Source organism: Colossoma macropomum, unplaced genomic scaffold, assembly GCF_904425465.1.
Source record: "Colossoma macropomum unplaced genomic scaffold, Colossoma_macropomum, whole genome shotgun sequence".
NCBI lineage: Eukaryota > Metazoa > Chordata > Actinopteri > Characiformes > Serrasalmidae > Colossoma > Colossoma macropomum.
Genome location: NW_023495922.1, coordinates 1,836,538 through 1,862,826, shown reverse-complemented (window position 1 = coordinate 1,862,826; position 26,289 = coordinate 1,836,538). Strand labels below are relative to the sequence as shown.

Here is a 26,289-nt window from a genome sequence, read left to right as displayed (position 1 = left end):
CTTAGATCAGCAGGATCCATGAGCGGAACTAATTATGGGTGTTCTTGCTTATGATTGGTCAGGTTGGTGGAAGAGAAGGGAAAACGTGCTTAGATATCATTGGTTAGTACTGTCATTTGACAGTACATCTGGTTTGGCAGGTTTAGTGGGGGCTCAGGAAGACTTGGGCCTGTTTTGACAGAGCAGGCAGGTTTAGTACCGCACCCAGCTGCATGTTAAAACCCTGAAGTTACCAGTTTAGACACATCTGTGTTAAACGGAAAATAAACTGCTGCTAAGCTAATGATAAAGCAATTGCCTGTGAATGTTAAAATTTGCTGAAGTATAATCATGACTACAAATAAATTTGATTAAAAATCTTTGTTCAGACAGCCTCCTAATCACCAGCCTGAAAAGTCAACATTTTCTTGTAATGCATAATCAGGATCCAAGTCTTGACGTGTCCACAGATATGACTCATTTGCATGTGAGGTACACAACTCTGTGCTGCAGGAGAAGAATATCTAATGTCCAGAACCTTCTAATCCCACAAACCCCAACCAAACACACTCACAAACACTACGGAGAACAAAGTGCGAAGAATCGCACTCTTCGCTCCTCTGATGCACATTTGCTCAAAGTTCCTCCCTCTAAGCTGCGTACTGTTGGTGACAGGGCATTCAGTGTTGCTGGCCTCAAGCTGTGGAACAGTCTCCCCTCTGAGTTGCGTGCTTGTTCGACCCTGGCTATGTTCAAAACTAGTCTTAAAACCCACCTTTTCCAGCTGGCTTTTGGGTGAAGCAGTACTGTGATTTTTTTTGGAAATTATGTGTATTGCTTTTACATATTTCTACATGCTATTTTTTCTTTATTTTTATTATCATTATTATTTATTTATTTATTTTTTATCTTTGTTATTTTTATTGTACAGTGTCCTTGGGTGTCTTGAAAGGTGCTTATCAAATAAAATCTTCTTCTTCTTATTATTATTATTATTATTATAAGGTCTACGAAAAATACATAAAATAATCGATAAAATTAATTTTAAAATCTCAAAATTGAATGAAAATAAATGTGAAAAACAAATAAGTCTGACATTGATGTCTTAATCTCAAATTTTAGTGCTTATTTCCACATTAATTTATTTATTTATTTTGTCCTCATGCCAAAATGTGGGGGCTCCAACACACAAACACTTACACACAAATATCCCATATTAGTGTGACATCCATGAGTGATGACTATCTGCTTTGCACTAGAACATGACAGAGTGACGTGGTGGTATGCACATGTCTTAGGTGAGTGCAGGGGGTCTGGTTGGGGGTCTGAAGTGTTACAAAAGGGCATTTTTTGGGGAAAGAATCCAAATCGGGATTTTTCAGTATATGAAAACACAATTATAGACAAACTTACTCTAATATTGGCGTTTTCTGTATGCAGAGCTGGAGGGTTTTCCACAAAGCAAGCTTATTTGAATCAGCCTCACTTACTTTAGCCTCACAGTTCACTCCAGGCTCAGTGGGCTCCACCAAGAAAATCCAGGTGTGATCTGTTCCCGTTAATTCAAACTATGATTCGGAAATCGAGGCTCACATGCATGCTTGCGATATTTATGCAGCCCACAAAGTTGAGCGCAGATACAATGATATATCTGCTAAAAAAATCAAGAAAAATAACCCAAAATATTATTTAAAACATTCACAGATGTTTTGTTGGCTTTTGACAGGCACACAATATTTACTAAAAATTATACTTAATAGTTTAACATAACACTTGAAGTTTATATTGTGAAATTCTATGACAGATTACAGATTAATCACCTTTATGCAGTTAAAGACTTTTTATGTTTTTTCTTTTTCTTGCTAGTTTATTAAATCATACTTGTGCTATTTTTAAAAAGCAATTATATCCCTAATGTCAGGTCTTATTAGGCCCCACATTATATTGATTATAAAATATTAAAAATAGTGTGCTCTGTTTGCACCAGTATATCAGACAGTATCGAGCTGCAATGTTATTCTAGAGTGGTACTTCAGCATGGCCAGATGGTGACGTCACACTGCTTGTCCAAAAGAATCGATCAAGTTACGCTAAACCTCTTCTTTAGCCTTGCATGGAGCAGGTTTGTCCAAAAGCAAATGCTGCCATGGTAACTCAGTGGTGCCTAAGATTCTTTCATAGAGCCAAAATTGACAAAAAGTAGCCAGGTTTATTACAAAAAGCCCAGGTTATTGCTTTGTGGAATTGCCACAATTTTTTATACAAACAAGTTTGTATGTTCAAATCTTTTTTTCTCTTCCTAATTAATTTTTGATTGAATAATTATAGTGAAAATGTAAAATTAGTCAAACTCTTTATTAAACTAAAGACAATGATTTTTGGTCATCCATAAAATGTATTATTATTATTATTATTATTATTATTATTATCCACAGACAGAAAACTATGCAAATCTATCTCAGTAATCCTAAAGATGAACTTGTTATTGTTATGGAACAAAGTCAGATTTGAATCGAGCCAAAGACTGTTTAACCCACAGAATTTTCTCTTTATTTTAATATTCTGATGAGCGTCAGACTTCCCTTTGATGTTATGAAGGTAAATTGTTCAGCCAGGACAGCCAGGAGTTCAACTTTTCTGTTCCATTTAAAATGATGCAGCAGTTACATTCAGGTGTTAATGTGCCAGAATGTAACTGCTGCAACATTTAAGGTGGAAAAGAAAATTCAAATAAGTAACTTAGCTGAAAATATATAGACAGTAAAATATAAACATGGCAAATTTATTTATAATGAAAGTATAATATTTACCTTTATTGTTTTTTTTTAATTATTATTATAATTTTTTATTTTTGGCAGGGGTGGAATTTTTCCAATTTTCTGCCCAATTCAGTTGTATCGAATTCCACCGACTAGTTAGGACTCCCTGACTCACACAATACCACCACTGCTAGGTGGGCGAAAGCAAGTCCTGTGAAGCGCCACTACATCTGACACTAACTTGACGTCTATGAACAACTGAACGCGCTTGGAGTAGAACAGCTGATCTGAGAAGAAGCTCATCTGTTACATCAGCTAACAGGCGTCTGCGCTGGCTAGCATATGATGGGGGGAGGGGGAGGGGTGTTCTCTTGGACTGTAAGGGATCTAATCTGTAGGGGATCAAACTTGCGATCTCTTGAAGATGGGACCAATGCTTAGACGGCTGCAGCACTCAAGAGCCAATATTCAGTGTTTTTAAACTTCTCTCTTTTTCCCTCAGCTTTTCACTCTACAGGTTAGCGGTTATCTTGGCTCACTGTGCAGCTACAATGGTCATTTTTTTTTCTTAAAGGGACAGGCCCAATTGAAAGGCTAATATTTTTTTTTAATGTAAAGATTATTAGCTTTTAGTCTTATAATTTATTATTATTAGTAACATTAACTACATGCTATTAAAATAATACATATTGATTTTTGATTGATTTTTTGAACTATTTTAATTTTTATTCCTATTGTGATTCCTGATTATGTTAAAGGCTGAGACTGAATGACAAATGACTGACAGTGTTTCAGAAGTTACGGTCACTGAATGCATACCATATTCAAGCAAGGAAAAAACTTATGGTTTGATCTAAACTGAGTCATGGTAACTGTGTTAAGACTTAAAAAAAAAAAGAAACTGCTCATTAGCAATTGTAAAAAAAAACGCAATCATAAAATTATAACTGAAAAAACTGTGCTAGTGCTGGAACCACTTATGGGTTGTGAAAACAGTTGGTGGAGTTTTATTTCAATCAGTGACGTCTCTGGCACAGAAAGCCTGGTGGTACACAATAAACTGTAGGGGCAGCAATTCTCGTCAGTGAAACTCCACACAAGCCTAATCCAAACACAAACACACTCCATCAATGAAATCACACAATCACAAATTAACATACTGCAGGAATGGAAGTGTAAAACATGAGTGATATAATAACAACATAGATCTCACAACACCTGGTTATACAGCATCGCATTACAAATCCAAAGTTATCTAGCAGTTATAATCATTGTGTTCTGCAAATACACATCCAAAGCAACATTTCAGAGCAGGGAAACAAGCTTTCTGGGCATTAGGAATAACATGCCTTGTAATAATGCAGAATGACTCACCAGTGACGTTCACTGCTCGAAAAGAAAAGATATCTGGGTAAACTTGTCTACAAACTTTTCTCTCAAAGTCCACCAATCCATGAATGAATTCAAGTGATAGCATAGCAAGGGCAGGCAAAGAAAAGCAGAAGCGTGTTTTTAGCTACACTCACAGTTAGCCATGTTTTTTTCTTGAACCTCTCTGGACTGAAGGAGCAGTTTTTGTCCTTTCCAGACTGAATGATGTTGAAATCCTCTGGCTGGTCTGGTCTCATTCATTCCTAATGTGAAAATATTGCTAAACACTGTGAACAAGTATTATATTCCTACCCTAAGTAGTTTAGCTCCTCTTTCTGCTTTTTCAACAGCGCTGTACTGCAGATCACAACTAAATCTTATGCTTCTCCAGTTTATCAACTGCATATCTCTGCAGACCAGAGACCAGCCAAGTAGGAGGGACTTACACCACAAGTGGGTGGATAGCAGCAAATGGGCAGATAGCAGCAAGTGGGTGGTCTTTTTAGCAAAGAATATATATAATAATGAATTAATGTTTGTTTATTTTCTATTTGTATGTCATCCAACTATTTTATTCTCTAGTTTGACATTATATTTTATTTCTGTTTTATAAGGTTTTAACATAAAATGTTAAAATTTGCATCACATATTATAACCCTGTTTCCAAATAAGTTGAGATGCTGGGAAAAATGTTAATAAAAATGCAATGATATGCAAATCATGTAAACTCTATGTTCAAATGAAAATTATACAAAGACATACTGAAACTGAGAAAATGTATTTTTGAAAAGTTGGTGCCAGCAACATGTTTAAAAAGGCATGTTTACCACTGTGTTGCATCACTTTTTCTTTTAACAACATAGAATTTCAGCTGCCAACAGTTCACACTCTGTCAGATTTTTTGTCATAATGCGTCAAATGTTTTCAGTGGGTGACAGGTCTGAACTGCAGGCAGACCAGTTTAGCACCTGGACTCTTTTGCTATAGAGCCATGCTTTTGTAATGAGTGCAAAATGTGGTTTACATTGTCTGGTGAAGTAAGCAAAGGCTTCTCTGAAAAAGACATCATCTGGATGGCAGTATATGTTGCTCTAAAACCTGTATATATGATTCAGCATTAATGGTGTCTTCACAGATGTGCAAGTCACTCATGCCATGTGCACTAATGCACCCCTATACCATCATAGATGCTGGCTTTTGAACTGGGCGTTGATAACAAGCTGAGTGGTTTTAAGCCTGGAGGACACAGTATCCATGATTTCCATAAAGAATTTCAAAGTTCTTTGCTATTTTACATTGAAAGATGTTATTCTTTAATTGATGCACTATTTACCTGCACATTCTTTCACAGAGTGGTGAACCCCTCTTCATCTTTACTTCTGAAAGACTCAGCCTCTCTGAGAAAATATAAAACACACAATATTAGAGGAGCGAAAATATAATTTAAAATGATAAAGTAAAAATAAAAAGAGTGGATACAAAAGAATGTTGCAGCTATGTTATTGCACATGAGGGTATTGCACATATGTGAATGGTAGTGTTTCTGTTTACAGATAGTGCAGTTTAATAATAATATATAGTGCAAATGAACGTAAACATCTTTTAATGTCCCTTGAGTATGTTTTGGAAAAGTGCGGGTAGATGCTCTAGTGCCTGTTAGTGCATGGATGACAGTGTACAATGTCAGCGTTGGTCAGTGTTCAGTTCTTATTGCACTGGGGTAGAAGCTGTTCTTAAGTCTGTTTGTCCGTGATGTGATGGACCTGTAGCATCTGCCTGGAGGGTATCAGGTCGAACAGTTGATGACCAGGATGAGATGGGTCTTTCAGGATGTTAGCTGCCCTGCTGTGGCAGCGGGACCTGAAGACCTCCTTCAAGGAGGGCAGTGAGCAGCCAATGATCTTCTGGGTTGTGCTAATGACTCTCTGAATAGCTCTCCTGTCCATTTCTGAGCTGCTGGTGTACCATGTGGAGATGCTATGTAAGCACGCTTTCAATGGAGCAGTGGTTGTAAGACACCAGAAGCTTCTCTTGCAGGTTGTTTTTCCTGAGGATTCTTAGAAAGTAGAATCACTGCTGTGCTGTGGTGTTGGTGGTCCAGGAAGGATCTTCAGAAATGTGTGTGCCCAGGTACCTGAAATCATGATGAGTTCTTTAGTTTTTGAGGAGTTCAGGGTGAGATTATTCTCTGAACATCACAGAGCCAGTCCTTGGACTTCATCTCTGTGTGTGTCGGTGGAATGGATGGGGGCACAGTCATGAGTGTAGAGGCTGTAGAGAAAGGGGCTCAACACACAGCCCTATGATGGAAGTCCTTGATCCAGTTGCTGATGGGTTGGGAAAGTCCTATGTCAGTGAGCTTAGTGACCAGTCTGCCCAGGATGAGTGTATTAATGGCAGAGCTAAAGTCTATGAAAAGTATCCTCACATAGCTCATCTGGTGTCCAAGGTGGGTCAGTGCTGTGTGAAGAGCGGTGGCAATGGTGTCTTCTGTGGACCTGTTTACCCTGTAGGCGAACTGGTGTGGGTCAAAGCTTGGTGGGAGGCTGACATTCGTCAAACCCAGACCAGTCCTTCAGACTGCCAGATAGAAAAGTGTGATTCATCACTCCACAGAATTCTAACAAGGGGCATGCTTGTTTCCCAACAACCAAGGATAGTGCTAAAATAGTCTAACGCTAAGTCAATATCTGAGATTTCAGACATGTAATGAAAATCACGGAGCGTCAGATCATTTAAGAAGGCTTGGCTATTAAAATGTTTTAAAATTTCTTGTAACCACCACCCGAGAGCCTTACTTTTTTATGCTAGTGCTTCTAATGAATCCAATAGGACCATGCTCACTAAAACCAGGGTCAAATACAACTGTAGATGTAATTTTATCAGATCTGTTAGATATAATTAAATTTATTAGTGTTGACCTGGTGGGGTCATGCAAGATTAGTCAGGCCGATTCTGTAACTAGTTGCATGAGAGAGAGATTCAGACATACTTTCTTCAAGTGTTCGAATGCATTATTAAACTAGTTCAGGTTAAAATCACCTACGATCAGCATTTCTGAGTTGATGTATGGAGATGAAAGTTCAGGTATTTCATCGACAGCATGGAGGGTGCAGAAGTAGTTCTATATCCCAGCTACCACAAAACTGTTATTGCGTCCTGCACATGCATTTAAGGCTAACAATTCAAAACTTTTCTTTTTGGATAATGCATTGAGTTTTTAATTGGATTGTAGATCTAATATAAATAACCACACTGCCACCCTTTACTTTCCTATCAACACTGTGTAGATTATAATCAGTTTGGGGTACTTCTGAGTTATATTGTTTAATTCTTTAATATCTGGATTTGCTTATGAAATCCAAATAAAAAAAAAAATCAGATGATCTAGTTTACCATGCTGAAGCAAGCTCCTAAAGTGAATTATGCCTAAGACTTTTCAGTTTGAAACTATTAGAATCTGTCATTATTTTTAAGTAAGTATAGGTTTTGAGGTCTGTGTTTTGAGGTTTGAGTTTAGGGAGGGAAGGGGTGACTGGGATGACTAAATGCTTAAATGATTAGTTGGATTAACAAAAAAGGTCAAAATCTGCGAACCAAGCCTGCTGTGATGGATCCCATCATTCCTATAAAAGAACAGATGATTATATAAAAGATTAAAATTGTTGATGTAATCATGAAGCAGAGGTTCATTATTTCATTGTGAAGTAATAACTTATTCTGTACTTTACGCTTCTGTATCTTCTCTCTCTCGGCAGCTGTGAGAACAGACAATGGCTTGGGTGGGTGGAGTCCCTTAGAATCCTCCTGGTCTTCCTCAGGCAGTGCCTGGTGTATAAATCCAGAAGGTTTGGGAGCTGGACCCCGGTGATGCGCTGGGCTGTTTGCACCACCCTCTGCAGAACTTTCCGCTCGACGGCAGTGCAGTTCCCATACCAGGAGGTGATCGAGCCTGTTAGAATGCTCTCCACAGTACCTGTGTAGAATGTTCTGAGGGTGTAGGCCCACAAGTGTGGTGTCAACTGCAAATTTGATGATGACATTGGAGCTGTGTTTGGCTGAGCAGTCATGGGTATACAGAGAGTACAAGAGAGGGCTGAGCACATAGCTCTGAGGAGCTCTGGTGTTAAGGGTCAGTGAGGAGGAGGTGATGTTGCCCATCCTTACCACCTGGCATTGGCCCATCAGGAAGTTCAGGATCCAGCTGCACAGAGAACTGTTCAAACCCAGATCCTGAAGCTTAATGTCAAGCCTTGAGGGCATGATGGTGTTGAATGCTGAGCTACAGTGCACAAATAGCATTCTCACATATGTGTTCTTCTTGTACAGATGGGAGAGGGCAGTGTTCTATTAGTCAGGGCTATTGTATCATCAGTGGATCTGTTCTGCTTACATACAGTAAGTTGACTTTGCCTTCAAATAGCTTGAAAAAAAATCCAGAAAATGATATCATGGCTTTAGAAGCTTCTGACAGGCTAACTGATCATCATATCATTTGAGTTAATTGGAGCTGTACTTGCACATGAGGACAAATATCTTTTTGGAGAAACCAAAAGAACACCATCCCAACTGTGAAGCATAGGGGTGGCAACATCATGTTGTAGGGGTGCTTTGCTGCAGGAGGGACTTGTGCACTTCTCAAAATAGATGTCATTATGAGGAAGAGGAATTATGTGGAGATACCAAAGCAACATCTCAAGACATCAGCCAGGAAGTTAAAAGCTTGGGTGCAAATAGGTCTTTCAAAAAGAACTCAAAAGGCTTCTGCAAGCAAGGAGGGCTACAAACCTGACTCAGATATACCAGTTCTGTTAGGACTAAAATTCCAGCAAATTATTTTGAGAAGCTTGTGGAAGGATACCTGGAATGTCTGACCCAAATTAAACAATTTCAAGGCAATGCTGTCAAATACCAAAAATACTAAGCTTCTGAGCCACTTGGAAAGAAATAAAAGCCAAAATAAATAATGTTCTCTAGTATTATTCTGACATTTCACATTCTTAAAATATAGTAGTGATCCTTAAGGAGGAAATGTGAACTAGATATAAATGTCAGGAATTGTGTTTAAATGAATGTAGCTAATCTGTATATAAATGACGTCAACATGTACATGTTTTGACATGTACATGTTGGGTGAGTTCTTCATTTATACTTAACAAACTGGAATGTGGAATATGTTCTGACAGGTTTCTGTCCTCCTGGTTATGTGTCATTTAGAGAAGTAAGATTCAGTTCAGTCTGACATTCAGAGGTGAAGCAGAGCACGCATGTTTTGTAACTAAACCAACTAATGTGATCCGTTGTGAAATGGGGACGAAAAATGTCTGTTCTTATCTGTAGATCTGTAAACTCACACTGCTCAACCAGATGAAGACGTGGGCTTTCAAAATGAAGACATATAGACTAAACCCAGAAAAAGGTAAAATTACTTTCAGTTATTTGATTCATATTTTTACTGAAGTTGTGCATTTTCCTCAAATTGATGAATTAATGTTTGAGTGTTCTGACAGATATTTTACTTAATAATGTATAATGTACTGTAACGCTGCAAAATACTTAATAATAAGTATAATAATAATAATAAGAATAAGCTTATTAAAGTACTGAGGTAAATGGTACAATAAGTGAAATATTAGTAGGAGAAATTTTATCTGTTGAACATTTCAACACTTTTGTTTGTTTTATTTAGGAAGATTTTGCCTCATATAGGTAATACTAAAAGATTTTGTGTAAATTAAGCCAAAATGATAAAGCAGCTAATTTTATTGAATGAATTCAATAAAAACTTGCGGTTTTATTAAATTCAGTGAAAAATACCACCAATCTGTGTCAATAACTAGCAATTTTTGTGCCGAAAAATAGTGTTTCTAGTATTGCTATGATTTAAACTTATTTCCCACTAATAGGCTCAAAGCTTAGATAGGTGTGCCTCATATGAATCCAAAAAGAGTAATGGTCCTAAAATAACATGAACCTTAAAAAAGGCATGTTGTAATCTGACTCCTGTTGATATATGGCTTCCACTGTGTGTAGTACAGTCTTAACTTGCATTTGTGGATTCAGCGATAGATGGTGTTTATTGACAAGGGTTTGTCAAAATATTCCTGAGCCAATGCGGTGATATTCTCACAGAAACATGCTTGTTTATAATGTAGTGCTGTCTGAGGGGTTACAAGTCACACATGTTCCAAGGTATTTTTTGGCTTTTTGGGGGATTTTTTAAGTTATCATGCACTCTCGAGGGTGAAACACTTAAAATCCTTGTAATTTCTTGCTGATAAATATGATTTTTTCACAGTTATTTTTTTTGGCTGCAACATTTTTTGGCAAAGCGGGGAGCCTCAACCCATCATTTCTCATAAAGGACTAGGCCTTAACTGGATGCTCCTTTTATATCCAAGCATGATTGCATCACCTGTTTAAGATGTTTTGAACATTTTCGCAACATTCTTAATCTTTAATTGTCCCAACTGTTTTGGAATGTGTTGCAGACATCCATTTCAGAATGTATATTTACATTTACAGAGTGTATGTTTACAAAAAACAGTGAATTTGAAAAGGAATAACATTACAGAGCTTGTTTTTGTACTGTTTTTCTCCATAAAATCTCCCAGCTCAATGATATTTGGTCATTATAAGCTAGAACAGAGTGTCTAGGTGAATGTGGGCACAGTGAGCAAAATACAATCCAAACCACTTATACTATACTACACATACTACACTAATTAATACACTTCTAATGGTGGTGCACTATTTTTGACATGCTTTGTAGTATGTTACTATGTGGTTTTAGAAGCAGCCACTCTCTTAATCAGCGCAGCAGGTGGGCACTGTGTATTTCTGAGGCAGACAGCTAATGTTTTTGTGTTTGTGGGGGCCATCATGTGTAATTACGGAATAGCAATGCAGCAGGTATTTATAACAGACATGGACTGCAGAGCTAACCTACCACTGCTATGAACTTCACGTCCCCAAAATATGCTATAGACTGTTTCAGGGTGAGTTTGGAGGTACAGAGTCACAAATAAATAGGTTGAGAATTCCTGGTTTAAGAAAACTGTAACTTGCAAACAAAAACAGACTGAAATGCATTATAATTGGTATTTTAGAATATATTGCGTAAACCCAGAGAATAACTGCTGTAGAACAAATAACCTAGAATAAACATGTACACATTTCTGAGTATGCTACAGTAACACTTACAAAAGTCACCGACCCCGAGGACCACAAAGTCTTTGAACCAAACTGGGGTCCATTCTATTTCCCTTGGGCACACGGTGTTAAAATATTATAATTGGTATTAAGTCAGGGGTGAGGTAACTATCATTTATGGTGACCAACCATGTGACACCACACCTCTTGACACTCAAGATGAATACTGATCACAAACTGCTTGTCTATTCTTCTTCATAGAAACCTTGAAGGTCTAGAGTGCTGTGGCTGTCAAGGACTGGAGTCTGACACATGTGCCTTAGTCATTCATCAACATTGGGGTTAGAGATTAGAGAATACACAAATGAAAAGAGACAAATGTGTGATATTCATAAATCAGCCAGTGGTTAAATAAAATAGCTACATGCCTAAACCTGCCTATATCCACTGTTGGGCAATAATTAGAAAAACAACAAAAAAGAGCTGTGGTGAATCTAACACAGTAGAGAAGTATAGAAGCAAACATTACCCTGAGTAAAACAAGTTCCGCTATTGCCTTTTGGACATTTACTAATCTCAGAAAACAGGTATTCGTATCACATCATCTCACCACAGAAGGGTGTGTCATTTGATCTTTGACATAGTTGCCACGATTGAAATTCAAGGATGTGTCCAGAACTGTTGGAGAACACCAAACACACAAGAATGCAGGAGTCCAAACTAAATAATAGATATAAGTGACTCATGAAAAAAAAAACCTTTTACAGCTCTTAGAGTACAATAACGTCAGCTAACATCTATAGAGTGATAAATCGATGGACATGTGAAAATAACTATTACCAAAACAGATAAGCCATATTGCTTAACATTTTGAAACAGCTTGCTAACACTAGTTGGCAAAAAAGCTAAACACGCGCACATTCAGGCAGGGGGTGCACCGGATCGTCAGGGTCCATAGCGCCACTGTAGATGTTTTCTTATTTGCATTTATAAGCATGTAGCTGGTTTCCTGATACGTTTAATCTGCAACTACTAACACAAACACTAAAAAGTTGCAAGGCTGATTCAGCTTCTCATTCCCCGGCTTCTTGTTCACATTTTTCCATTCCACCTTAAATGCTGCAGCAGTTACATTCTGGTGGCTGAGGCACCATTTAAGGTGGAACCACAGGCACCAGTGAATGAACAATGAGAGCTTGTTCTCTCAGTTGCTGATCATTTTTGAGGGAGAAAATTAACTGTTCCTCTGAAAGTGGCTGTAGCAGCAACTTTAAAACACAAACTACATTCAGTGTATCTTGTAAGTCAGCAGCAGTGAAATGCAAACACAGAGGTTCTTTTACTCCATATGACATAGTTTATTCCTTTATTAACTGCACAAACACATTTTCCTCTGCTCATCGTTAGCTGACAGACCATTAAAACTGAGATAAGGTTGTTTTGCTTAAAGCTATAATACTTGAGTAAACTATACACACTTGTCATTGTTGCTATTGTAATTGCTTTAGTTGAAGCAGCTTTACCCTGCAATGACTACTTCCGGCAGGAAAATTGTGGAAATTTGAAAAGGGACTATCGGATAGTATATATGGCAGTGGTTTCCAAACTTTTTGCACTCTGGCACCCCCTCAGACATTAAACCTCCTGCTACGTACCCCCTCTCTCCTTATACACACATACTGCCATGATGTATATGTGAGACAGTTAGATTTCTAAAAATCTAACTATATAACTATAAAATGTTATCTGTTTAGTCACCATGACGACTTCAGTAAGGACTGAATTTAGGACAGTATCTATTCCAGAATAAGAGTTCCTAACTTCATAATCTCCTCATTAACTCGAGATAAAAAAACAGTATCACACCAACATCCTAACTAGCCTAATCTCCTAAATACTCTCCTAACTTTAGGATAAACCCCAACAGGTTCCTAACTTCTGTTTAAGGTCCGTTTCTATGGTTTTTAGGCAGCTGTCAGACAGCATGGTTCACTACCAGCATAATGAGCTACATTTATTTATACTGTAAAATGCTGCTTTCACTGTGAGATGATTTTCTTTTCTAACTCTGCGTTTTAAAAATCTCAGACGCTGCAGACTCGATCTCCACCGACCCTCTGACTACCTTCGTGTGTTAATGTTGATGATGAAATATTACAGTGATGGTGGTGAATAATGAGGAGACGGAGCTGAACGTGTTTATTAGGAGGAGTAACGTTAGCACGCTCATCTAAAGCGTTTGGGAAATGGAGACTGAAACTGGGGAGCTGCGATGCTCTGATAAACAGCAGGGGGCACTCTCACAGTATTTACAACTTACAGTTTATCACAGTTTAGTTTTGACTTTTTTTTTATATCAGTCACGGTAGATGTAGCTTACATTTTTAATATGATCTTGATTAAATGTTTAAGTTTCATCTGTGTGCATATCACTGGTTGCTTGTTAACAGACATGACAGTTGATTGTCGACTTCAACCGAGTAGGTGAAGATTTCCTAACTTACATTTTTTGGGAATTTTTTTGTTTGACATGTAAATGCTAACAGAAATTTGATATCTTTATGAATTTGGCATTTTTTTAAATCAAAAATCTACCTACCACCTGCAAAATGTTGTCATTTTTTACTTACAGTGATCTTAAAAACAAGTGTAATTGTAGATATCTTTTCAGAAATTGTTAGTCTGGAGTGTCTGTGAGCTACGAGTGCAAGAATTTTAATGATGATTCATTCTATTCTTTATTATGAGTAAAAATAAACAATTAGCATAATGTGGCCATGTTTTTATTGATTTTCTGTCCTCTTGGATTCATGCTGATTGCATGAAACTTTGATTAATTGCAAGTCAGACTTTATTTTTAATTACAAATTTAGTTGCATATTTAATATCAGAATTCATCTGTTAAAATGTGTTTTGGGGCCTATTTGTGTGATTTTGAGGGAAAAAGGGAAAGTGCACTTGTGTAGTGAATGGGACACTGCAGTTTATCACCTTTTTCAAGTTTTCCCCCCTTCCCCCTGTTCTAGATTCGTACACATGCAGTCAGCTATCTAAACTGGGCATTTAAATAGAGGTAAACGCAGCATCTGAACGGTGGTCAGCCTGGGGTTCCTTTTAGGTTGGCAGAGGACGGAACTTTCAGATTGTTTATGCCAAAATAACATCATCAGCTCAGTATTTTTCAGTGCTACAAACAAAACAAAACACTAATGGCTAATCGCTGATCACAGAAGCTACAAACTAATAACTCACTAAAACCATGATCAAAAAATTGTCGGCAAAAGGTCTCACTTCATTCATGCACACAGCAACGCACAATAAACTGAATTAACTCCACTGTATCTCCTGAACATGCCCACTGAGACACATCGTTTATCTAAACCAGACCTGAACACTTCATTTCAGTGACTGACTAGTCAGACAGTGTGAGATTCCCAGTCTTTTTATAATCTGTTCAGACTTTTAAAGTCGTATAGTGTATCCAAGGCTTAAAATGATTGAAACAAATCAGCTGATTTCTGCAAGATCTCCCATGCACTACATGTGATTGTATTTTCTGTGTCCAGCATAAGGAGCTTACAGGAGTGAAGCTACGTTTCTAATGACCCAGCTAAATAATAGTTACTAAAACAGATCTGTTTTTATTCCTACTGTCTGCTCTCAGGTGGAGAAAGAAGTGAAGAGGTAACTGGTCAGAATACAGCAGCCTCCGCTACTGGAGCCCAGACTGAAGACTCAGTTAGTGGTCTCACTGCAGGTAAACTCAGCTCATCATCATGGTCACCTTTTATACTACATTACATTGACGTACAGTTTCAGCTTAAACACCATGGCCTGCAGATTATATATAAGGTATGCTCTCGTTCTCTGTATTAGTGGTTGTAAAATAAGGAGTGTGAGGATCAGGAAAAAAATCTAAAATTTAAGATCACTGGTTTTGGCAGCGTCATAACTTTTGTATGTGTACTCTCAGATGACACACCAAATCAGGCGAGAAAATTGACTTAACCTTTAGTTTATTTCAGATGGCCTATGGGGCGTAATTTACCGGGAAAAATGAACAAGACAAACAAATAACTTTGCTCCATTTTTCTGTGCTCGCTCCCGAAAAAAATCAAAACCTTTTTTATGAGGGAAATGAAAATTTTACCATGATCATGAAAATGATCACGGTAAAGCAGGTTCAGGTGTGCCTCATCTGCCTAAATGCACTGAACATACTGAGACATGATGTGAACACAGGCACTAGCATTTCTTTAAGGTTCAGTATAACCTATTGAGCATTTTGTCCAAAAAGTAATATAGTAATAGACAAATATTTTTTAGATAAACTTCACATTACAGTTCTCACAAGGTGCTCTTGGATGATCTTAAGATAGTGGTATGGATCATAGCTTCAGGCCTAGAAATAATGTTAAAGCAGGCTTGCTGACAGAAAACCTTTGGTTTTAATTTGTTTAGTTCTGAGATTTTGTTTGTATCCTGTTCACATCCTTTCTTGGTCCTTTATGGTAACACTCTTCTGCCCTTATGTGAACACAGATCAAACTGGTCGAGTCCAGACCACCAGACCTCAGAATGAACCAGTCCAGACCTCCACAGCTCAGACCGGAGGAACAGTCAATGCACCTCTTCTACATGGAAGTGTGTTTCATGGCACAGTTAATATCAACTTTGGAGCTGACTCTACGCACAGAGGTATTTGATATAATCATAAATTGAGATAATACAGATGTTGTAGTAGAGAGCGATTTTAGTTGTTACTACCATTCGTCTTCTCTGTCAAAACACTAAACAGTAATTAAATCTAGAAACACAGAAGATAACTGGATACCCCCAACATCCCACAGACAGACACTACTCATTCTATATTTTTATGTTGATCAAACAGTTTATTTTAAAATAATGATAACATCTGTAGGAGCAATAGTGTACTATTCAAAATGTATTGGTGTCACTTAATTTGAATAGTACACTATTGCTCCTACAGATGTTATCATTATTTTAAAATAAACTGTTTGATCATCTCATTTTAGACACTTAGACAATTTGATAGTAAAAAAAGTAAAAATACTATTCATAGAATTTATATTAATAATACCTTATATAGTACTGTGATAAGTTAATACAAGCTACTGTTAATGAACTGAAGTGCTTATATAAACACTATATTTCCAAAAGTATTTGCTCGTCTGCCTTCACATGCATATGAATTGAGTGACATCCCATTCTTAATCCATAGGGTTTAATATGATGTCAGCCCACCCTCTGCAGCTATAACAGCTTCAACCCTTCTGGGAAGGCTTTCCACAAGGGTTAGGAGTGTGTTTATGGGAATTGTTGACCATTCTTCCAGAAGCACATTTGTGAGATCAGACACTGATGTTGGACAAGAAGGCCTGGCTCGCAGTCTCCGCTCTAATTCATCCCAAAGGTGTTCTGTCGGGTTGAGGTCAGGACTCTTGTCAGACCAGTCAAGTTCTTCCAACCAAAGTCACTCATCCATGTCTTTATGGACCTTGCTTTGTGTACTGGTGCGCAGTCATGTTGGAACAGAAAGGGGCCACAAAGTTGGGAGCATGAAGTTGTCCAAAATCTCTTGGTCTGCTGAAGCACGAGGAGTTCCTTTCACTGGAACTAAGGGGCCGAGCCCAGCTCTGTCATTTCACATGGCCTACCACGTCATGGCTGAGTTGCTGTCCTTCCCAATCGCTTCCACTTTGTTATAATACCAATGACAGTTGACTGTGGAATATTTAGTAGTGAGGAAATTTCATGACTGGACTTGTTGCACAGGTGGCATCCTATCACGGTACCACACTGGAATTCACTGAGCTCCTGAAAGCAACCCATTCTTTCACAAATGTTTGTAGAAACAGTCTGTATGTCTAGGCACTTGGTTTTATACACCTGTGGCCATGGAAGTGATTGGGACACCTAAATTCAATGATTTGGATGGGTGACTGAATACTAAATATAGTGTATTTTAGCTTTTTTGTTGTTTATTCATTTTATTTATTTGGATCATTTGCTTATATTGCTTATATATATATATATATATATATATATATATATATATATATATATATATTATATATTGGACAATTTCATGCTCCCAACTTTGTGGGAACAGTTGGATGGGATGTCACTCAGTTCATATGCATGTGAAGGCAGACGAGCGAATACTTTTGGAAATATAGTGCGTTACTGATAGATTTGTTTGTAAGTCAGATGTGATGAAGTTCAGTAGCAAATTCATGACGTGTTGATAGCTGTATATTACTTTAGTTTTATCAAGAATGACACTAATGGAGCTTGAAATTTAAAAGCTGCATGATGCAGAATCAATCATAGCAACATACAGCATGCATGTAGCAGGGGTTCTGGGAGAAAAACACGGTTTGAAGGATCAAAATAGGAATGTTCATTAACAGCATTAAAGTCATGCAGCAGTAGATGAACAGTAAAGAGAAGGCCTTTTCCTTCCTTCCACAAGAACTCACTGGATGAAGTCCTTTTCGTTCCTTTTTATCTTTTTTTCATTTTTTGGTGATATCATTTAATTCTTACAGACAGTTATTAGGGCAATAGGATAGAACATATTAGAGATACTTATAAATGTCTAGACCCTGGGCAGAAGGAACACGACAAAACTGAAGAACCACTTTTATTATCGATTGTGGAATTTCTTGACTACTTTCTCTATATCATCCAAGCAGAGTGTGCCCCTACAAATTACTGAGGAATTTCCTAGAGATTGAGGAGACTTTCCATTGACTTAATGGAAATGTAAGCTGCATTCAAAACAAGAAATTATATCTGAAGCATCATGTGCACGCTTTCAGAACCAGCGATCCCAAACTCAATCTTGGGGACGCAGCACAATGCACATTTTTGTGCTTTCCCTAACCTAGCACACCCCTTTCAACTCATTAACTACTTATCAAACTCCTCATTTGCTTGGCATGTGGGACAACACAAAAACATGCAAGATAATTGGACAACAAGCTTTTACAACAACATTTTGGGTCCTGCCCTGGCGCTGATCTTTCCTCACAGAGCAGGTACTATTTGGGTGGTGGATCATTCTCAGCACTGCAGTGACACTGACCTGGTGGTGATGTGTTAGTGTGTGTTGTGCTGGTATGAGTGGATCAGACACAGCAGGGCTGCTGGAGTTTTTAAAACGCTGTGTCCACTCACTGTTCACTCTGTTAGACACTCCAATTTTACAATCTAAAATATCTATTTGGCTTGTAGTAGCAACAAAGATGCAGTTGAGCTTAAATTATAAGCAATATGAATATGCCCTGTGAAATGTGTTCATTGTCTATAATTGCAATTTCTTTGTGAAACACTTTAAAAACAGTGAAAGAAAATCATATCATTTCGCAGATATCACATGGCACATTTTTTGAAAAAGCTGACATATGTATACATATTAGATGACAGAGCACAAAATATGCTGTGATTTGTCTCACAAACTTTATGATGTATTTCACAAACTCTGTTTTTGTAGCTAGAAGAGTCACACTCCTGTAGAACGGTTGGTGCTAAAGAGCTGCTGTCTCTTAAAGACTGAACACTTTGTTTTTCTTAGTCTTTTTTCTTAAGCTTGTTGAAGGCTCCAGTATTTTAGTGTGCCTTTTAAATCTTGTCTCAGAAGCACATGGTTATTGGACAGAGCTGCACATGGTTTGCATGATAAGATGCAGTCTTTGTAAATCTAACAGTAATTTCAGGTGCACTGTGGGCACATATTGCAATCACAAGAAGTCTCACTCTGTGATGCAACTGTGCTCATACATAAATCTGGCCCTGCATGTTTTTTTAAATTAAAAGTATTCACAAGGTACTAAACACAGAAATTAATTATACTGTTCGTTCAATTTTTCTGCTAGTTTAGTTCTAGACGTATTCCTAGTGGTTCTCACTGTTGCGGCTGAGAAGATCCAGAATCCTTCTACAACATACGTTTTCTAATGACAACATAGCATATGCTTAATGCATTCCCAGTGAAATGTGTTCACAGGAGAAAGCTGAAAGTCTGTGTAAAGGAAGATATTTGTTTCTCAACACTTTATACATGTTAGAAAATAATTGCTAAAAATGGGTGAAAAGACTGAACTATGTATTGCTTAATTGTGAAGTTAGACCACAATTTTTTTAAATAATTTTTGGGTGTTGTTCTAGTGCCTTCAGTAGACAGTAGATTTCAGAGCAGAGAATAGTGCTTAATTTTTCATGATTTTGAAACCTAATTTTGTGTACATGTGATTTTCTTAATCATTCAAATTTGGCTGGGTGGTTAATAATACATTTTTCTGTGGTGTGACAAACTCAGAACACATTTATTTCTGCCTTGAAAGGACTTTACACTTACACTAAACTTTACACTTAACTGTGTCAGCCCTAAACTCCTGTCTGTCCTGCTGTGCAAACACACAAAAACTGTTTAGACTGTAACCAGTCTTCTTCTGCAGTGAAGTGCTTGGCTCTAGAGTGGCAGCTGTTTGGTACCTGCTATCTGTGTTATATCACTTTTTTGGGAAAGTAGACTATGTCTAGTATGCCAGAACATTAGACAGCATTTGTTTTATCCTTTTTTTGTTCTCCATACTAAGTAATAATTGCTTAGGGATTTTCTTTTCTGCATATTTTTGTTTTGTACTGCTTATACATTACTAACGTTCACTCTCTCAGGTGGAGACAGAAGTGAAAAGGAAACTGGTAAGACTGCAGCAGCCTCCTCCATTGCAGCTCAGACTGGAGTCTCAGTTAGTGCTCTCACTGCAGGTAAACTCAACACATCAGCATCATTATCTTCACTAATGCATGGCATTGATCGAAAAGTAAACATCATGGTGCCCATAATATACGTCCTTGACATATGCCCTTATTCTCTGTATTTAGGGTGATTTGGAGTTGGTATACTGTGGGCGAGCATTCTAGACGTTCTAAGCCAGTCATTGACTATGCAGGATTTTGAGTTGACAATCAAAAATAAAATATAGTTCATGAGTAGGCTTAATGTCTATCTGGGAAACTATAGCTAAAGGATAAATATTAACCTTGTAGGCTCAGCAATCCTGACCTCACTCTGGCACATACTGACCATGTAGAAAAGTCCATGCTTCTATTTGAAACATCTTTAAGTTATACTTTTTAAACTTAACATGTAAGAATAGGTACCAAATCCACTAATTACTGTATAACTTGACATTCCTTCCTCTGTGCTGTACCAAAAGAGAGAAAGAAGACATTTTACATGATAAAATATAATAAGACAAAATATATAAAATATAATAAGAAATTTTTGTAGTATGTATCATAGTTTGACTTTCTGTTAAGCATTATTAGTGAAAGTTTTATTACAGTTTTTCTGATATATCCTTTTTTTTACAGATATAAGTCAGGCTAGTGTGCAGTGGTAAAGAAATATGAAAACACATAGAAGAAATTCTGTATAATACAAGTGTAGTCTGACAAAACCACTCATCCTTACTCACATCACTAAAAAATGGAATAACATTTTGTTTTCTTGTTACTTTTTAGCAGCTAAAGAAGATGGAAGTGTAAAAGATGCACTGAAAAGACATTTTGTGGCAAAATTTGCAAAGCTGTATGACAGGACTTCACTAGAAGAGAGTAATTTGCTTTTGAAAGACATTTACACTGAACTATATGTAATTGAAGGCTGCACAGGAGGAGTGAACACTGAGCATGAAGTGAGACAGATAGAGTGTTTTTATCCCAAAATAGAGGAAACACCAATCAAGTTCAGTGACACTTTCAAAACACAATCCAATCAAAATGTGCTTGGTACTAAAGTACTTACATTGGGAATAGCAGGAGTGGGGAAAACAGCCTCTGTACACAAGTTTATTCTTGAATGGGCTGAAGACAAATGCAACCAGGATTTAGATTTCATTCTGTTTTTTCCCTTTCGGGAACTGAACGTGATCAAAGAGGAGCAGTACAGCTTCTGTAAACTTCTATGTTACTTCCATGATGAGTTCCATAATGCGGATGTAAGGGAGATTTTGAATGACAAGTGCAAGGTGGTTTTTATATTAGATGGACTGGATGAAAGTAAACTTAATCTAGATTTTAATCAAAAGAAACTATCTGATGTAACAAAGACAGCCACTGTTGATAAACTAATAACAAACTTAATCAAAGGAGAGCTGCTTTCCTCTGCTCTCATCTGGATAACCACTCGACCAGCAGCAGCCAAACAGATTCCACACAACTACTTTGATCATGTGACAGAAATACGTGGATTTCATGATCCACAGAAGGAGGAGTACTTGAGAAAGAGAATCAGGGATGAAGATCAAGCCAGCAGAATCATTTCACACGTTAAGACAGCAAGAAGTCTCCACATTTTGTGTCACATACCAGTCTTCTGTTCAATCACAGCCACTGTGCTACAGGAAATCTTGACAAATGACAAAGACATGAAAAATGCTCCTACAACTCTTACAGAAATGTACACACGTTTCCTGCTATTTCACACAAGAAAAAAGAGTGAGAAATACAGCACAATGCAAAATGAGGACTGTACAGTTGCCCCATCCAAAAGAGGCAGGCTGGGAGTAGAGGGTGTACTGAAGCTTGGAAAACTAGCATTTCTTCAGTTACAGAAAGGACAACTCATATTCTATGAGAATGATCTGAAAGAATGTGGCATTGATGTTGATGAAGCTGTAGTGTACTCTGGAGTTTGTACACAAATCTTTAAAAAGGATGAGAACATTTTCAGCTTTGTGCATTTGAGTTTCCAGGAGTTTCTTGCTGCCGTCTTTGTCTTCCTTACATTCAGTCATAAATGTAACCCACTCCTTCAAAACATAGGTGAGAAAATAAAGTGGAAGTTTAAACATACACTGGGTGATCTCCTCAAGACAGCAGTGCAAAAGGCCATGAAGAGTGAAAATGGACATCTGGACCTCTTCCTCCGCTTCCTTTGTGGCCTCTCCCTGGAGTCCAATCAGAGGCTCCTTAAGAGTCTGCAACCAGAAATTGATATCAAAGAAGAGAGTCTAAAGAACACTGCAGACTACATTAAAAGAAAGATTGAAAAGACAAAATACTCTGAGAAAAGCATCAATCTCTTCCATTGCCTGAGTGAACTCAAAGACAGCTCTCTTACAAGCAAAGTTCAGGAATATCTGAACTCAGGAGATCTCTCAACACAGAAACTGTCATCTACACAGTGGTCAGCTCTAGTGTTTGTGTTGCTGATGTCAGAAGAGACTCAAGAGATGTTTGAGCTGAGGAAATACAGACCATCAGAGGAAGGACTGAGAAAACTACTGCCAGTGGTGAAAAGCACAAGACGAGCATTGTAAGTACCATTTTCTTTAATGAAAATGAAAAAAATTTACACACTTTTGTCTCATTTCATTTGTGTATTCTGTAGTAATTGTCATGTTAATGAATGTCAGTGCACAGGCTTTAGAGAGGGCAAGAGCTGAGCTGTTTTAAAAGGGCATATTGCGCGGGCACTTCTGGATCAGCATTTTTTCAGTATATGAAAATAATTTTGTAAAGTTATTTTAATTATGTGGTATTCGGTATGGATATCTGATTTTACTTATACAAGGAAAAAAATTGTAAATTCAAGTCCATTTTTTGTTGCAAAAACCAAGAACAGTCCTGATCCTGCAATGTAATATTTAAACACTATATTCAACCAATTAGCATATTTAGTTCATCACTAAAATACGCTTAAATATCAAAACATTTTCAATAATCCTACAACAAATGCAACTTGGTGAGCATGAACCAAAGTCAGACTAAAAAAAAAATCAAATTGACATAAAAAAAAAATTATTACTCTTAGTTCTTTTCTTCTTCACCAGCTTCTCATTCAAATTTTCCATTCCACATTCCCATATGGAAAAAAAAATATTCCAAATGTATTTAGCAAATATGTTTTTGCAATGTATGAAAATGGCCCAAAAATATATTTGTTAAATATATTTTTAAAATACATTTTAAAAATGTATTTCTTGAATTAATTCAGTGAATTAATTTGTATTTGTTTCTGTATTTTTTCAATTGTATGTAGTTCTAACAAAGGTTATAACTAAATGGTTCTGACTTCTGTGTTTTGCATTGTACTTTGCATTAACCATTGTATGCATGCAGTAAGACAGCATTCATACAAAATATATTTCAAATGAACAGGATATCAAATCAGTCCTTAATCTGCACTTTCACAATGTAACAATACCTACAACACTTGCTTTTGTCATATTAAAAGGTTCATTGGCTAATATTTAATATTAACATAATGGAATACAAATGCATTTCACAAGCCTATTCCAAACAGTAAGTGCATTAGACACGAATTTTGGTTATTTCAAAAAAGTTCAAAAAAGAAACAGGTGAATAGGAAGCCAACTTCAGCCTCTTGTAACCACAGCGCTGGCACTGAGGCTAATGTATGATGTAAACTAAGTGGCAGGCCAAAAATGTTTGAGCAAGTGCTATCGGGCTACCATTTTAAAGCCATTTGAAAAAAATTATGACAGCAACAAAACTGTGCTGCCCTCCATGGGCAATTTTTATTTTTACAAAGGTTGTGTATTAAGCATTTAGAGCTCATCAAAAAGAGCCCTATTCATTTTGAGACAAAAATGCTAAAGGCAAATTGAGCTAAATAACAAAAAAAAAAAAAAAACACTTTACCTTAATTTCTTTGCACATATTTGTAAATGGTGCCAAATATTGTAGAGCTGACTGAACATTTGCACATAGTTTGATAAACAACTTCCATGTACATTCATGCATACTCAGCTATAATTGGCAGTGAGAACTGCAGGCAGATAAGTATGAATGTTCTTCACTGCACCCTGTAGGTTTAGTGTTTACTCTTTTGTGCTTCTAAAAGGACATTATATTATTTACTGTTTTACAAGGTTGGACCATTGCAACCTTAGTGAGGACATCTGTGAAGCTGTGGCATCTGTGTTGAGTTCAGATTCACCACTGAAAGAGCTGGACCTCAGTAACAATGACCTGCAGGATTCAGGAGTGGAGCTGCTCTCTGCTGGACTGACAAATTCACGCTGTAAACTGGAGATTCTCAGGTGAGCTTTCTTTCAATTCATTATTGTATATAAAAAATATTATGTGAATGCACAGTAGGGCAACTGTTATATCCCTGATGAATTTGGCTACAGTCTAAGCTGGGAACATAGGTATTGTAATGTGGCTGGTAGAAGAAATGAGGTTGGGGTGACCCCAAATAGTTGACTGTTTAACAGTTTGACCTAAGGAGCCTGATTCAACTGCCAGACTTCCAGTTGAGTCATCCCAAAATGTGATTTAAAAAAAAAGGATTTATTCCATTCTGGCTATATGGGGTGCTGAATATCTGTTTTTACAAAGAATTGCTTTGTTTCTCTCAATAAATTATGATATATAGCCTACTTTGGTATAAATATCAGAATATTAATAATACTGTTAACAAAAATCTGAAGTAAGTCATGTGCTTTTATTCAATCTCCTTATGCCTGATTCACACATGCTACTTCTACAAGGCATGAGTGACCCAGCAGCGTGAATGATACAGTCCGCATGCACTGGCCATTTAGACAGACAGTGTTTGGGCCGTGGTGCGGAGGCAGCAACACAGTTATACAGTAGACCTTTATTCAAATGGATAAATCGTCAATTCTGCCATTCTGCTCAATAAAAATATCATTTATAAAAGAGCACAGTACATCTGTTTGCTCTCAACAGCATTTTGACTGTGATTGGGCAAAAGTTTCAAGCCTGGTAGACCAGCTAGGAAACCTGTAAGCAGTACAGAATGTTTAACTAGTATTCTGTTTAACAATGTTCATGAATTAAACAGTTTGCTTTTTCTCAAGTTTTTACTCAGATTTTCATGAAAAATATCAGTTCCTTGTGTATTCGCTAAATCATCATGCTAGACTAAGTTGCACTATTAAATTTCGTGGGACCATTGGAGCAGCATCTTGGCTGGGCTCTGCTTTACTCAAAGGACTGCATAAGTTATTTTATCACCAAATGTGGCTCATAAGGTACATGTTTAGCTACATTAACAATTTATATTATACCAAGCTCTGTGTCGATCAAAACACCTGTGTGCCCTGACAGTAAACACGCGCCCTCACTCTCACTCACCCACTCACTCACCATAATGTAGACTTTTCAGAGTCAGACTGGTCCAGAAAGTGTCAAGCAAGAGGCACCCAATCAAGGCAGATAAAGAACAGCATCAGACTGCACAGGATGGGCAGTTGCTCAGCTCAGTAAAGAAACACACAGCAAGGCCTGCTAAGATCCATGGCGCTGCATGAGCCTGCTGGCCAAAAGAGATGCTTGAGAAGGTGGAAGCGAGGCAAGTGAGGCGGGGTGCACGCTAGGCTAATGGCTAACCCCAGACGACCAGCTATTCCATCACTTCTTCTCTCAAACGTTTGTTCCTTGGAGAATAAACTGGACTACCTCCGGATTCAGCGGGCTACCCAGCGTGAGTTCAGAGACTGCTGTGCTTTCATTTTTATGGAGACATGGATGACGCTGAACTGTGCAGTAAGACTCAAGGTGGGCGACTGTTTACATCAACACTGAATGGTGTAAAAACGTGGCGCTAGTCTCTAGTCACTGCTCACCACTGGTGCAGTTTGCGATTGTCAGAGCCAGGCCATTTTATTTGCCAAGAGAGCTAAATACGCTGTACACAGTAGCGGTGTATATAGCTCCCAGTGCTAATGCTAACGCCGCACTGAATGAGTTTATGTTTAAACGTGAATGTTTATTGTTGCTGGAGATCTGAAGTCAGTGCTTCCCAAATTTCACCAGCATGTGGACTTTGCAACCTGGGGTGCTAACGTGCTCTTGTTTACACAAACGTCCCCGGCACGTACAGGGCTGAGCCCCGCCCCCACTACGGCTACTCAGACCACATCTCCGTGATGCTCATTCCAACATACAGACCACTCATCAGACGTGCCAAACCAGACCAGAAGCAAGTGAGAACCTGGCC

At 37.7% G+C, this 26,289-nt stretch overlaps 1 protein-coding gene across 1 annotated transcript in view; it reads left to right on the top strand.

The window, feature by feature from the left end:
* Window positions 1-9,330: 9,330 nt before the first annotated feature.
* Window positions 9,331-26,289, top strand: part of LOC118803541 — a 50,189-nt gene continuing 33,230 nt past the window's right edge. The window contains exons 1-8 of the mRNA XM_036564031.1: window positions 9,331-9,528; window positions 14,926-15,018; window positions 15,804-15,959; window positions 19,965-20,057; window positions 20,817-22,611; window positions 24,191-24,361; window positions 25,447-25,599; window positions 26,173-26,275. Coding sequence (XP_036419924.1) covers window positions 9,477-9,528; window positions 14,926-15,018; window positions 15,804-15,959; window positions 19,965-20,057; window positions 20,817-22,611; window positions 24,191-24,361; window positions 25,447-25,599; window positions 26,173-26,275 — 2,616 coding nt within the window. The 5' untranslated portion in view covers window positions 9,331-9,476. The remainder of the gene's footprint in view (window positions 9,529-14,925; window positions 15,019-15,803; window positions 15,960-19,964; window positions 20,058-20,816; window positions 22,612-24,190; window positions 24,362-25,446; window positions 25,600-26,172; window positions 26,276-26,289) is intronic.